The sequence below is a fragment of the Eublepharis macularius genome, chromosome 9 (genome assembly GCF_028583425.1).
Source record: "Eublepharis macularius isolate TG4126 chromosome 9, MPM_Emac_v1.0, whole genome shotgun sequence".
Lineage (NCBI taxonomy): Eukaryota > Metazoa > Chordata > Lepidosauria > Squamata > Eublepharidae > Eublepharis > Eublepharis macularius.
In genome coordinates, this window is record NC_072798.1 from 22,502,575 (window position 1) to 22,517,942 (window position 15,368).

General features: G+C 46.2%; 1 protein-coding gene across 1 annotated transcript in view; it reads left to right on the forward strand.

The window, feature by feature from the left end:
• LOC129335636 (sodium- and chloride-dependent GABA transporter 2-like) overlaps positions 1 to 15,368 on the forward strand; it is a 71,377-nt gene that overhangs the window by 37,510 nt on the left and 18,499 nt on the right. The window contains exon 6 of the mRNA XM_054988350.1: positions 10,309 to 10,443. Coding sequence (XP_054844325.1) covers positions 10,309 to 10,443 — 135 coding nt within the window. The remainder of the gene's footprint in view (positions 1 to 10,308; positions 10,444 to 15,368) is intronic.

Here is a 15,368-nt window from a genome sequence, read left to right on the forward strand (position 1 = left end):
TCTGCATACACATTAACACATTAAATAATATGATGTACCATCATAGTGGTACATGCAGTATTAAACATTCATTCAGTTTGCTTGGACATCTCCTTTGGCATAACAATGTAGGCCCCATTTGGAGACACTGATGTGTTTGTTACAGGGGGTCCGTAGGATTTTAGAACACATTTATCCTTAAAGTTTTGCCCCCAGCCCAGAAGGCTTTGGAATATCTTTTTCCTGATCATAGCTCTGAGCCGAGCTGCATGAGAGGCAGAAATTCAACTGGTCTGTGTCTGGTAAAGATGTATCAGTTGAATTTCTGTGTGTCATCCAGCTTTGTAAAAGAGGTGGCAGATTTTTTTTAAAGCTACGATGGTGGCCAGATTGCATACTCAAGCATAGGATCACAAGAAGAGCAACATAACGTAGAGCTGGCAGTGCTTAATTTGAACTGGGGGGGATCCTCAGTGCAGGATACTGGTTACTTGTTTTACTAATACTTTGGGGCCTTAGGACTGAGGGCATGGATCCTAAGATGCTGTTCCATCAGTGCAATAGCAGTTCCTTAACTGGAAACATATTTCTATTTGCAGAGTGGGGGGAGGACAATTTTTGCAGAATCTCTTCTACTGAGGGCTTCCTCATCATCACCTCCCACTGATCTTTGGGGACACAATTTCAGGGGTACAGAAGGCTTCAATGGGAGGGTGAGCCAGGGAAGTTCCCTTCCTCCACTGTGCTTATGACCCAATTATTTCACTCTTCAACCCAGCATTAATGTTTTTCTCTGCATGTACATGTTAGCTAGTGGAGCATGCCTTTGAGCAGGTGTGCCCCCTCTCACTCCTAAGCCTTCACAGTGGCTTGCACATAAAGAGCTTCCCCCCTGTGTTTAGGAGAAGCCCACCCCAGATCAACTAGCATCCCTTTCTGATCTGGGTGCACACAGCCATGGAACTGGAGGGGGAAGCCTTGTTAGAATTAGCCATGAGGCTTCCCTTATTGATGGTGATGGAGTAGAAGACAAGCACTAGATTGTGTGGAACTCTTTTCTTTTTGCATTGCAACCTGGTGGATGTATCTTCGCCTCCTCGCATGTCAGTGGAAAGAGATGTCCTTAGCCTGGCTGGAGCATTCCTTTCCCACTGATTCCAGATTAAGAAACAAACCTCTATCTCTATTCAAACTCTTCTGCTTGTCTGCTAGAAGTACCCAAAGGGGCCATAGCCTAAAAACAAAATAATGGAGTGGATCCTGCTACCCTCCAAGTAGTTCTTCTTCAGTTCAAGAGCCTTCCTCCAACTTAAGTAGTGCTTCCTCCAAGAGTAAAACAAATCATCAAACAAAAAATTGCCTTGCAGAAATCCAGCATTTCCAGGAGAAGTGTTCTGAAATGCAAGATTTCTGCATCGAGGGAATTTTGACATTCCCCTTCCCCCACCTCCATTGTGGCACATTCTCTGGAGGGCTCTGCCACCATGTGACAGCTCTGATCATTTGTTTGTTTCATTGACCAAGGAATGTACAGATCTGGAGTACACAAGGAGTGTTCATAAATCCTAACAATACACTCCACATGTTTATGTTAATTTATAGACAGTTTTTCACATATGGGCAGTTAACAAGAGTTTTGCATGTGTACGTCCAGTACAAATTGATGTTTTCCCAGGAATTTTTGCATGTTGATGTGGTAATTCAATCAACACATGTTGGAATTCAGCCCAGTCCAACTCAGGACATACCATAGTGACAAGACCAATTCAGCATGCACCCATCTACTGAAAATGTCAATTTGTGTAGTCTTTGGTATTTTTCTCCACTTCAGCCCTGTATGATCTCTATGAAATTAGAACACCTTCAAGAGGATTGCAGGAACACTCAATCATTGCCTGGTCAAATGTACTGAAAAGCCAATAGGTCACTTGATAGAAATTTCATTTCACCCGTTTCCCTTCTTTTTCCCACATCAGATTTCCCCCCCTTTATTTCTTAGGTTCTAAGCTTACGTCTGCTGCGCTTCATTCTAGTGAAATGCACTTTTTGTTTAAACCATTTTGAGTAAATAATTTTTGTGTCTGGCATAATCTGTAAATAGATGTCGCTCCATATATATTGGGACTGATTAAGATAAATGCTGAGATTGCATTCAGCAGCAACTGAATTAAAAACAATGTTTGTTTGGCCATTTTTCCAACACACGCTGAGCTCCTAGTGTGTGAGGAAATGGCACATGATGAAAGTGTTCTCTTGTAGCTCTGGAAGGCCAATAGGTCAAAGAAGGATTACAGTAGGTAGTACAAGAAAACACTCTTGTTTAAGGACCAGTTCTAGGGTCACCAACTCAATCTTTGGAAATTCCTGAAGATTTGGGGGAAGTGCCTGGGGAGGTGAAGTTTGGGGAAGGAAGGAAACTCAGGGCCAAGCTACAAGTGACAAATGACGCTTGCCTGGCAAGTGAACAGACTCACATGTATTCCTCCCTGTTCACTTGCCATTCACTTGCGCTCCACTTGATCAAGTGGAGTGAACAGGGAGGAATACACGTGAGTCTGTTCACTTGCCAGGCAAGTGTCATTTGTCACTTGTAGCTTGGCCCTCAGCTGTCAGGTGCCAGGCCAGGGCAGCACAGGCCATGTTCCTAGAGCCTGAAGGGCTCAGGCAAGGGGCTAGTTCCAGTGGCATAGCCAAGATCCAGTCCTAGGTCCAAAGCACAGAGCCCAAAAGCCAGTGGTAGCCTGGTCCAAGGGGCAGCCCAAAATGCAGTCAGGTGGTCCAAATGTCCAAGGGCTAGACAAAGACAGAGCCAGGGCACACTCTGTGGGACCCAGACAGACTCTAATGCAACTTTTTGCTTCCACACTCAATGGTCTCTCCTAGCTAGGTTTTATAGCCAGGCATCAGAGGGCTGGGCTTGCAGCCAGCTGCTTGAGAGTGATCCTGGGGTTACTCCTTGCCATCTCTCCTGCAGGCTTGCTCTTTGCCTTTGCCTCCGGTGCTCCAAGGGTGTGGGCGATGTTGGAGGGTTAGGAATGACCAACTAGGATTCACCTATGGCCTCAGGGCTGGGTGGCTCTGCCTCAGCTGCTGGCTGTTGGTCCTGACGTGCCTGCAGCTCAGCTTGCTTGCTGGTGCCTGGTTCAGGGCTAGAGTTGCCGCCTCCAGGTAGCAGCTGGAGATCTCCCGGAATTACAACTGGTCTCCAGGTCACAGAGATCAGTTTACCTGGAGAAAATGGTTAGGGGTGGACTCTATGTAATTATGCCATGCCAAGGTCCTTTCCCTGCCCAAACCCCACTTTCTCCAGGTTTCACCCCCCAGATCTCCAGGAATTTCCCCACTTGGAGCTGGCAACCCTATTAAGGGCTACCTACTAGGGCTCAACACTGCTGTGCCTTGACTGGCCCATGATGACACCAGCAGGGATGTGATGCCATAGAGTCCTCCTGCTGAAGCTGCTATTTTCTCCAGGGGACCTGATCTCTGAGGTCTAGAAATCAGTTGTAATTTACCTGGAGGTTTGCAACCTTACTAGGCCTGTGGGTGTTTGTGTCATGATGATCTTTGCAGGCCGCTTGCATTGCAGTAAACTCTTGCCCATCCACATGACTGAAGGGGACTAGTGGAAACTGCATAGATTGTGAAATAGGTAGCGTGAAAGTATCATGGGAGAAAAAATACCTTTTCCCCATGGACACTCTCCACATTTTTAATTAGAATCTGCTCTAAGCTGGAGCTGTTTTTTGAGTCGATTGAAGGTGATACGACAGTGCCGATTTTACCTATGGGTTTACGTGGACTTTCCATTGCATTAGCGCAGCAGCTCCCCGCATGCAGCAAACGTAAACTTGTGTTAATAATATTATGAAGAAGGACGCACAATTGGAGAATTTTTGTCCCTTCAAACGGGTGTCGCAGATGGAAGAACTTGGCAAAGGCATGTGGAACAGACCCAAACAAAACCATGTTTGTTATAGAATGACAGGAGGCAGAGAACATTGTTTCTGATCTCAGTAGGCTTTCTAGTAACGAAGTCAGTGTGAACAGTGCTTTAGAGTCAGGAGAAAGGTGGGAGTTCACATTTAAGCCAAACATCTGCTGTTGTGGCATTGAACCCCCATGGCCACGATAATGGCTCCGGGCCAGACAGTTATGCTGGAGCAAAGGTTCTGCATTTTTCAGGCACCCAGTTCCCTGTTCCCCAGGGGCAGTCTCCATTCTCCGGTTGCCTGCCTGTGGCAAATCACTATCCTCATTTTGTACTTGCATTTGTTGTTTAGGGAACCCTCGTTCAAATTTTATTCATGTGAGTTGCTAAGCCTGCCACTCTTCAGAATTTAGTTCCCTCCCTGGGGTTTTCAGAAACATATAGCACAATATTTTTTTATCCCAATAGGATTTACTCTAGTACATTTCTTTGCAGCCTAAGAGTTTGAGTGAACAAATCGTGGCTCCAGCATAAACGCATTCAAACGGATGCACATGAACGCTAAGGCACCACACAGTGTATAGTTTGTTGTTTCATACCCTGCTGCTGTTGAGAGAGAGATTTAGTTGCTAATAATCTAATATATCATAAATACTTGCTGGGTGGGGGGAGAGGGATGTGGTTCTCTCATATTTGGATACATTCTAGTGATAAGAGCGAATTCTGAGCTCAATTTTGATATCAGGCAAATTATTATTTTTTTGGTGGTTGTGGTGGCTCAAAAAGAAGATGGGGGAAATGTTCTGTATAAAAAGTCCCACAGACAGAAATTATTTTTGAGCTACAATTGTCATCGTCTTAAACATATCAAAACCAATTTGCTGTATAGTCAGCTTTTATGACTGCATTCTTTTTTTTTTATACCCTGCCTTTTTCCTCAACGGGGACCCAAAGCGGCTTGCATTATTCTCTCCTGTTCCATTTTATGATCTCAACAACCCTGTGAGGTAGGTTTCGTTGGGAGTGTGCGACTGGCCTAAGGTCACCCAGCAGGTTTCCATGGCAGAGCAGGGATTTGAACACGGGTCTTCCAAATCCTAGTCCTACACTCTAACCGTTACAACCACACTGGCACACTGCTTCAAGAGTAATTGGTTCAAACTTGATGTCTTTAAAAGGGAAGCTTCTACTTCATGATGTAATTTGATTTCCACAGGCTGGTATTCTGTAGACCCATGTCTTCTGTGTAACTGTACAGTCCATATAGCCTCTGGGAAAAATATACAAACAACCTGTGTCTAGATGTATCAGTGGCTCCCTCTCCTCTGGAGCTGGCCAGCTAGATCCACATTTGCTCAGAATTTGAGTGGGTATACCATTCTACCTAGCTACAGAGCGAGGTGCATTGGAGGACTGTTGCTCCATCTCTCCATCTTGTGAAAACAGATGTAATCCTGCCTTTTGTCCAGAAAACCTGGTAAACCTGTATCTGGCACAAAAGCTGTCTTGTGTTGTTTTAGTTGGCCTTAAAGTCATGACATGAAGTTTATGTTTGGACAGTGACATGTTCAGACTGCAGTGCAGACAGATGACGGCTCATCAATGTGCCAGCTTCCTAAATGGAGTAGGGTTCCTAATGCTGGGTGAGGAAATTCCTGGAGATTTGGGGGTGGAGCCTGTGGAGGGCAGAGTTTGAGGAGGGGAAGGACTTCCACAGGGCATAGTACTATGGCAGGGGTCCCCAACAAGGTACCCGTGGGCACCATTGTGACTGCTGACACCTTTCCTGGTGTCCACCAAGTGTTTTTAGAAAGTGCGTAGGGTTACCAGTACCCCTGGCTGGTGGAGGGGAAGTATGGAGAATGGGCCCAGGAGTGGGGGAGCGCATTCTGGAGCTTTTCCTTGTTGCACCAGGAATGACGTAATTTCCAGCACAACAAGGAAGGGGAGGTCCCCGCAGGGGGCTGATTTGATGAAAATCGGTCCCCAAGGGCCGAATGACATCATTCCCGGTGTGACAAGGAAGAGCTCCAAAGCATGTGTGTGCTTGCTTTGCACACACACAATATAACTCTCCCTTCCCCACACTCTCCTCTGCACCTCCACATAACCCCCTCTCTAGGTTGGGCTCCAGTGGACCTGGCAACCCTAAAAGTGGGGGGTTCCAGGTGGGGCTTTTGCCAAACATGGCTGTTTGGCCATTTGAGTATTGATCGCCTGTGCAAATTTTAAAAACATTGCTGGGGCAGAAGCTGCTTCCACAGCACAAGGATCTTCATTGTGTGAGTGAAAGTAAGATGTAGGAGCCATTTTGTGGCTGGTGCTGACTCCTACAGCAGCCATTTTATGGCAGCCATTTTGTGGCTGCATCCACCACACTGTGTTAGAATTCCAAATATGCCTATGGGTGTAGAAAGATTGGGGACTCCTGTGCTATATAGTCCAAAGCAGCCATTTTATCCAGGAGAACTAATCTTGGAAGTATGGAGACCAGTTGTAATTCTGGGAGGTCTCTAGGTCTCACATAGAAGTTGGAGTAAGGTTGCCTGGTTCCCTTACCCTTTCATTGGGAGGTGGGGGACCAGGCACTCACCTTTGAGGACATCTTTGTGCTCCTGGGTGGCGCATTTCTCAGAAATGATGTCATTGCGCAGGGGCAGGAACGCTCCTGCGCTTTGCAGTGAGCCAATTTCGGCTCCAAACCGACCCATTTCAGCCCATTTGGGACCCAAATTGGCCTGCTGCAAAGCGTGGGAGGAGCTGGGAGCACAAGTGGTTTAATTACCACAAACGATTCACGCAGCTGACAGGGTGACTCATGTTTTTCTCTGGCTTTATTCCGTCCTAGAATTAATAGCTCATCACGGAACTTTTAAGGGATTCCATGACACCACGTATAATACAACTGGTGTGGTGCAGTAGTTGGAATGTCAGAACAGGGGCTCAAACAGACAAGCCTGGAGATCATTCCCCTTGTTCCATATATAAAATGTAAAGTGCAGGGTCATATAGCCTCCATTTGCTTCTGGGGCCATGTGGAGAGGAAAGGAGTTCAAACTCCATTTTGCTTCTTGAATCTGTGCTACCTGTCTTGATAGCATTTTGAAGGAGAAAAGATGTATATTTTTAAACACTCATTTCCCCTCTTTAAAATGCTAATAAAATGGTTTAAACTGCACAAGTAAGTGGAGTTGGAAGGCTTAAACCTCCTTTCTCTTCCTTGTACCACCCCCACCCTGCAAACTGTGGCAGCATGAGCTGGAAATGTATATTTTATTAATGGAACCAGATGGGTGACCTTCATCGTATGTGTTTGATCCTACTTGGGAGGCCTGGGTTCAAATACCTGCTTAGCCAAGTCAGTCGTAGGTGACCGTAGGGCCACACTTTGTCTTTCAGGTCATATGGCTTCTTAGGGTAACATCGGAGTCTGAGCCATTTACTTCATGTGAGCTTGATGGAGAAAGGTTGGGATAATAATGTGAGGGATGGATAAGTTTTCAGACAATGGGAAGAGTTTCCAGTGAAAATTATCTTCCATTGTTTTTCCCGAGCAATATCTGAGGAGTCTCAATCACTTTCTCCCCCCTGACTCATTGTGATAGCAGGTTTTATGTCTAAAGAATCCTGCTGTAGCTGGCATTTGGGCTTAGATTCCCTTCCAGCTTTATGATTTTAGTACAAAAATAAACCAGAGGGAAAAAAATCTGTTTGGATCTTCTCCAAACCTGAATTGGGTTTTGCAGAAGGTGAGAAACAAATCTAAGCTTTTGTCCAGGTGTCAAAAATGACGGGTAGCACTTTCACCTGAAGTGGATTTTTTTTTTTTTTGGCAACCATTAAATGACACGCTGTCCTTTGCCTTGCTGGCTCATGGTGTTTAGAGGACTAAATATAATATGTTATGATAACTCAGTGATGCAGCAAATAATTTGCATGCAGAAAGTCCAAGCAGATGGTTCGCTCTCCAATTAGAAGGATCCAAGTTGTAGGCTGGGTGAGACCCTGGAGAACTGCTTTAAGTCAGATTAGACCGTAGTGGCTTTGATGGACCACTGGACTAACAATAAAAAGTTTTATATGCTCAGGCTCTGTAATGTTGGGTGGGAATCCTGCTGTTAAATGCTCCCTATGTTTGCAAGTTGAGAAAAATTCAAGGGGAAAGCATTTCCTAATTGGGGTCGCCTTTGGAAAGGCAGAGTACTTGAGACTTAAGGCATTTTTGTAATATTTGCTTTATTCGTGATGAATACAGAAGTAGTGCACAGAGGGAGGCAAAGAGACACTCCTGCAGTGCAGCAGATTCAATACACTATATAAGATTTCCAGAAAAAGAGAACGTACTCCAAGGAGCTTTGGGCAACTCACAACTCTCTCTTTGCTTCTTTATGTCTCCTCTTAAACTAAAACTGCATTTTATAAGTACAAGTGCACTCCCACACCCAATTCTCCTACTGCAGCTCTTTGGGGAAAGCCATATATTCTGGGATACGTGTGGGTTTCCCTAGAAGCCCAAATAGTACCTGTCGGGGACTGTTGTACAGATGCCAAGTTTCTTGCTTCAGTGAAGAAACTCCCCCCTCCTTGCTGGCCTTTCCCACCAGCTGAATGATGGGAGAAAAATAGGGGAAAATTAATGTCTATTAATGTCACTGGCAATGTGATAGTATCATTTCCAACATGACAGGAAGTGACACCATGACATCATTGGTGAAACTCTAGCATTCAGCCAAAACTCTATGGTTAAACTATAGAGTTTTGGCCAAATGATAGTGTCATCAGTGATGCAATGACATTATTTCTGCTTATACTGTAAGTGACATTATTGCATTGCCTGTAACATCTCTACATCGCTGGCAAGGACCCCACCCAACTGTTGCAGATTGGGAAAATGGTGTGCAGGGGGATAGGGTTGCCAGCTGCAGACTAACAACCCCCCAGGAGACTGAGAGCGGAACTACAAGTGACAAAAGGCACAGGTTGGACACTTGTCAGCTTCCCTCAAGTTTTGATGGGAATTGTAGGCAGCTTGGCGGAACGTTGGACAAGTGACAGTTGAAAAGTCCATTGGACAGCAGTCAGAGAGCCAAGCTGCAAGACTAGGATGCCTACATTTCCCATCAAAACTTGAGGGAAGCTGACAAGTGTCCAACCTGTGCCTTTTGTCACTTGTAGTTCCACTCTGAGAGAAGTGGAACTTATATAAATGGCATCCTGAAATGCTGCAATATCACTTTTGACTGCATAACTGGAAGTGACATCACTACATCCCTGGATGCTCTAGGATTCAACCAAAACTGTATGGTAAAAGCCATAGTGTTTCAGGTGAATCCTAGAGTGCCCTGTAATTTGGTGGCATTACATCTGCTTATGCAGCCAGAAGTGACATCATGATGTTGCAGGATACTGTTCTGGCCTGCCCATTTTCCTCAATCACCTGATTGAGTGGGGGGGGGGGACAGGAGCCAAACGTGGGAGCTTGGCCACCAGAGCAGAAAATATGGTGTCCCTAGTGGGGGAAGTTGAAGCTCCTTCTTTATATATATAAAATTTTTATTTTTTAAATAGAAAATAGGGAATAAAAAGTAAAAGGAGGGGGGATAGAAAGAGAAGAAAGAACAAAAAAAGAAATTGCATATCTATTACATTGCACCATTCACTCTAATACATGTCTTAGTATTCTGCTAATCAGCTCTCTATTTGCAAATTTTTCCATTTATCTTCTATAATGTCCATAAAGGACCACATCTTAGTTGAAAATTAAATTTCTCCAAACTTATCTTGTATCCATTTGTAAAAAGGCTCCCAAATGTCATTATAGGTTGTAATGTCCAATTCTTTCAATAAACTCGACAATTTGTCCATTTCAGCCGTCTCAAGTATTTTTTTCGCCAGGTTTTCTTGTGTTGGGATACTTGTCATTTTCCAAAGTCTCGCATATGCAATCCTAGCTGTTGTAATTATATTCAACATCAAATGCTTTTGCTCTTTATTGACCGGGACCAATATGTGGTTTAATAAAAAAAGTTCTGGTTTCAAAGGTAGTGGAGTCATGAGTATCTGTTGTAACATTGTATGTACCATCTTCCAGAACTCCACTGCTTTTTTGCATGTCCACCATATATGATAATAAGATCCCGGTATCTTCTTACACTTCCAGCAATTATTTGACATATTTAGAAGCTCCTTCTTCATGCATGCCATGGTCCTCATCCAAATTTGGTATGGCTTGTATGGGCATTGAGCAGAACCCACATGTCTAATGGTTGATCTGATACTGGATAGAAACCCCAGACCCAAATTCTGTACTCTAATGTATGAATCATAGGCCTGTTTGAAGCCTTGCTGCCTCTGTAGCTCCCTTTTTCAGTGCTTACCATAATTTACTCTTTTGGTAGGTCGTGTACTTTACTGCCACCTTTCCATACCTCATGCTGGTGGTTCTGCTGATCCGAGGAATCTCCCTGCCTGGGGCATCTCAAGGGATTCTCTTCTACCTTTATCCAGATCTCACTCGACTTGGTGACCCCCAGGTAAGTTCACAGAAACAAGGATGTTCTGCTTGAGCATATGTGCACCCTTTTGTGCATCTCTCTCTTTCCCCCCACCTTTCTATTCCTTTTTTTCCCTTGCGCTCCTTTTCTGGCTCTTTGCAGTACTGAGATTCGCCTTCTCCTTTCCCTTCCTCCCTTTGCCCCAACAGCGTTCTCCCTTATTGGTTGCATTCAGTATGGGAACCAAACTATTTGTGCATATTTACAGTCATCATAGGACAATGAGTAATAGGTGGAAGAGGGTAGGACTATAGTTGAGTTGTCAGCTGCCAGATTATTGCCTCTCATCTTCAATTTACTGCAGTCCCCACAAGCAGGCTTGGGGGCAGACTGGGAAGGCAATGGCCCTCCCCTCTCACCTGATGGAGGCTGGCTGGGCGTGGATGACCAGCAGAAGTGGCCTCTCAGTGGATGTGTGAGCTGTGGCTGCCAGCCTCCCTCCCTTGTTCTGTCCTTGCCCAACCAGCCCCATCAGTGATCACCCTTGGCCCACTGGAGGCCCAGCAGCTGGGAGCTGTGTGTGTGTGGTGTGCCAACTGGAGGCCAGGTGGGCAAGGGTGAGTTGAGAGGAGGGTGTTTCAGCAGCAGCTGCAGTGCCTTGCTTTACTGTGGTGGTGGTGGTATTGCTGCCTCCTTCCTGCCTGGCTAGTCTCATTGCCTCCTTGAACCTGAAGGGGCAGTCAAGAGAAGAGGTCTCCTGGCTCCTGGCCCTCTGGGAATTTTCCTGGTGACTCTAATGCCATGCTGCCTTGTCACGCCAGCCATACACAGAAATTGTTGAAGCTATTGGGTATATGGGTTAGCTGTAGGGTTACCCGGTAGGAGGGGGGAACCTGGCACTTATCTTGTGCCTTGCACGTGTGCACCCCAGTGTATGCACTATGATGTCACTTCTGGGAAGTGACATCATCCTGCTGGCCCTGGATGCGCTTCTGTGCTTTGCGCAGGACAAATTCAGCCCATTTGGGGCCAAAATTGGCCCTAGCGAAGCACAGGAGCATACCCACGGCCAGCATGACAATGTTACTTCAGGAAGTAATGTCTTTGCACCCCACCAGGAGCACGTCCAGTGCTCCCTTTCCCAGGTTGCCTACTAGTGGCGAGCGATCTCCGGGGGGTCTTGCACCTCCTCGCCCAGACAATGGGGCAAACCCCCAGGAGATTACCCACCACAGGTGGGCAACTGGGAAGCCTAGTTAGCTGTCTGCCCTCAGAATCAGGCCTGAAGCCTATCAGCCTTAGAAGAGGGTAGGGGATTGCAGAGTGAATGGATACTATGTGCCCCAACTGGAGAAGAGCCTTCTATGTAGGCCACTGTGCTTTGGCAGCGAGAATTGGGGTGTTTCGAGTATATAAGAGTTACTCCTAGTTTTCCCTCTGAAATGCTGGAAGGCGTGTGTCCCCTGCAGCTCATTTCTCTGAAGAGGCAGAGCAGCCCACTGTGGTTTGGAGCAGCCAAAGCACTTGGGCAGCCTTGAACACTGCTCTATGGAGGCAGTATTAGTCAAACTTCAAAGTTTTCAATCTCCTCACCCTCAGTTCTCTTTCTTTCCCTCTCCCCCTATCATTCCTTTCCTTGTATATGTGATGAATGTTGGTGCTTGTGGCATTCAGAAAACATAATAGAGAGCATTCAGCTCTGTTGACTTCTGCGCTTTGCTTTCCACCCACGCTCTGTTGCTGTAATCCCTCAGTACCTCATCCTTCTCGCTCGCCTTTTGTTTTGCTGCCTCTTGTTCCTGGGGCTGGTGGCCCCCTCAGTTGGCCTGGCAGGTTTTCACTGCATCAGAGCTCAAGCTCAGACTCCATTTTCAGTGCAAAGTTCAGCTCTGCAATATGTGAATAAGGCAAGTGGGCCTCAGAAAATGTGCGGAGTAGAGTGTCATCCCTTCAGGAGAGACACCACAGTTCTCCTCAGACATCAAAACTTGGGAGTGGGCTTCTAAAGTAGAAGGTTTGGTTTCTGGACAGGACTGAGTGCTGGCCAAGAGCACACGGTTTATGTCTTTGAGTCAGGTACTAAAATAGCCCTTGCTCAACAAATATCTCATTAATACTGTTATGGGTAATGGGTACTGTCATGGGAGGTGAGACGTTTCAGGAGTAATGGTTACCCAGGTTGGTTCCATTGGGAGGAGAGAGCTCCGGACACTTATAGCAAAGTTTATTCATACCTTACCTTTCTATACAAAAAACACTCAAGTTGGCTAACAAATATAAAACATCCTATCTTATAAAACATCAAACAACCAACTATTAATAGACAGAATAGTGCTGGCATTTTGCACAGGTGGCACCTGGGGGTAGAAATGCTCTTTGATTGCAAGTTCTTCCCAGGTGAAAGGCAGCATCTGGTTGCAGTTCTTTTTCAAGGCTTGACTAGCCTGGAGGAGGGCTGGCAGGTGGAAAAGCTCGGCCTCAAAGGCAAGTTCTTCCCAGGTGAAACGTTTTATAGTATTTGTTTTATTTACAAACATATAGGCAGAGCAGAGGTAAGGCAAAGATGCCAAGTCTTCATAAGGCTTGTATCCGTCCCACATGACTTGTTAGAGAAATTGAGATGCTTTTTGAAGCCATCGGGGGAAATACTCACAAGTGACTTCAGATGTGCTGTATTCGTCTCCAGTGTGTAAAATGTGCTTATGTAAGTGACCAGGGCTGCTTTCAGATGGGTGTGTGTGTATGACAGTGTACCCGTCAGGGCAGCAGCAAACGGTGTGGGCACAGTCAAGAATGAAGTCCACACACTATGTTCCTGCTCTGTCGCCACTCCTTCGTGTCATGCCTGCACATTGCACAGCCCCCCCCCCAGCCTTCTATTCCTCCTTTAAGTTCTTTTAAAGACCTTTTTTCTCCCTTCCTAGCTGTGTGTAGTGTGGCTCAGCCAAAAAAGAAAAAAAGAAAAAAGCCCTTTAAACCGTTCAAAGGGGGATGTGGAGCTGAGTTCCACTCTTCTTTCTGTGGTGGCGATGAGAAAGTGTCTGAATGCACATGCCACCCAGTAGTTTCCCCTTGACTTCGGTGAAAAAGAGGTTTCTATTTTCTCCAGAGTAAAGGAGAGAAAAACCAGGAACCAGGTGGGAGACTCATGCCTAGATTGGGCACAGCATTGTCTGTGTGGTCCCCTTTATAATGAGGCCTTCCTGGTCTCCCTGTGGAAGCTGCCTGGCCCTCTTTGGGATGCCTGGGTGGCCGAAGTGTCCCTGAAGGGCAGCTGTCCATGTTATAGACTCCAGGACAGCCTGCCCTAAATAGCTGCCACCTGCCCCAGCCACTGTGTACGCACCTCTCCTTGGCCACAAATTCATTCCCCATTTGTTTTGCTGACATTTCCTTGCCCGACTGCCGTTTTTAATCTCTTCAGGACAAGTTCTTCCATGTTAAATCCTGGTTCCAGCTGAGCTGCTGTACCAGCCTTTGGTGTGGAGGAGGGGTCTCAAAAGGAGATTAAAGGGGTGCCTGCCTGGAAAAAAAAATAGGTCAGCGGAACCTTTTGTAATCCTTTTAACCCCTCTTGGGCCAGCCTGTAAGGTTTATCTTGGGAGAAGTGTTTGCACGGGTGGAGAGGTGAAAGGGGTTTGCCTGGCTTCTTGTCTGGCTGCTGGATTCTGTTCAAGAGCTCCAGCTCAGAGGGCACCTAACATGGGATGGGCATTCTGACTATTTCTTCGCTGCCACAAAGGGGTTGTGTGTGTGTGTGTGTACCTTAGTGTGCACATGCATGCAGATACACACCGGGGAGAAGACATAGTTGGAATGGACAGAAAAGCATTGCATGTGCTTAACCCTTTCCTCAACTTGGCCTTTTCTTCTGCCAGAAACCAGGCAACAAATGGGTTTCTATGTGCTTTACACTCCCTGCTCTTCCCCTCCCACATACTTTGGGGGTTCATGGGACATGGAGTGATAGCTACGTGGGGGAGTGGGCTGCAGCCAGCAGGGCAAAGGAGCTCAAGGAACCTCTGCTGATATATTTTTACTGCCTTTGAAATGTCAAAAAGCCATTCTTGCCCCAAATCCTGTTTTCCACTTGGTACTTGCGGTCTTTGTGTTGTAAAGCAAAAGGATGTCTTTCTCTTCACCTCTGGTATCTATTACCAGAGTTTTGTTGTCCTGCATCCTGCCTTTCTGCCATCTGTTCAGGTCAAAAATTCCTGAGGCGAGACACTGCCAGAGTCTGAAGGAAAGATATTTTCTGGCGTACTTTCCCCCCATTGCTAGCAGCTATGCAGGGGTACAGGCTATAGTAACAATATCCATTTGAGGTTGTCTTCACGAGACATCTCTCTTCTGGCAGCCAGTAGAGCTGGGGTTGTTTAATACACTGATATTTCAAATCTAATATGAGAAACATTTGAGTTGGATCCAGCCAGGGCTTTTTTTCTGGGGAAAGAGGTGGTGGAACTCAGTGGGTTGCCCTCAGAGAAAATGGTCACATGGCTGGTGGCCCCGCCCCCTGATCTCCAGACAGAGGGGAGTTTAGGTTGCCCTCCACGCCACTCAGCGGTGCGGAGGGCAATCTAAACTCCCTGCTGTCTGGAGATTAGGGGGCGGGGCCACCAGCCATGTGATCATTTTCAAGAGGTTCCGGAACTCCGTTCCACCGCATTCCAGCTGAAAAAAAGCCCTGGATCCAGCCAGCTTTTTAGGTAGTGAAAAAGAAAGGACAGAGTTCCTCTGACCACTAAAAAGCCTACACTGGGAATAATGGCGCCTGCATGTACAAAAGTCATGTGGGACAAGGGGTGTCGAAGGCAGGGGGAATAGGATGAGAGTCAGCGAAAAAGCAGGCTTGATCCAAGCCATTATGATTTAACATTATTTGATAAGATATGATTAATGGTATTTTAGCCAGATAGATTACCTGCCCTTGTCTCCAGTGGGGACCCAAGGGGGCTCACATC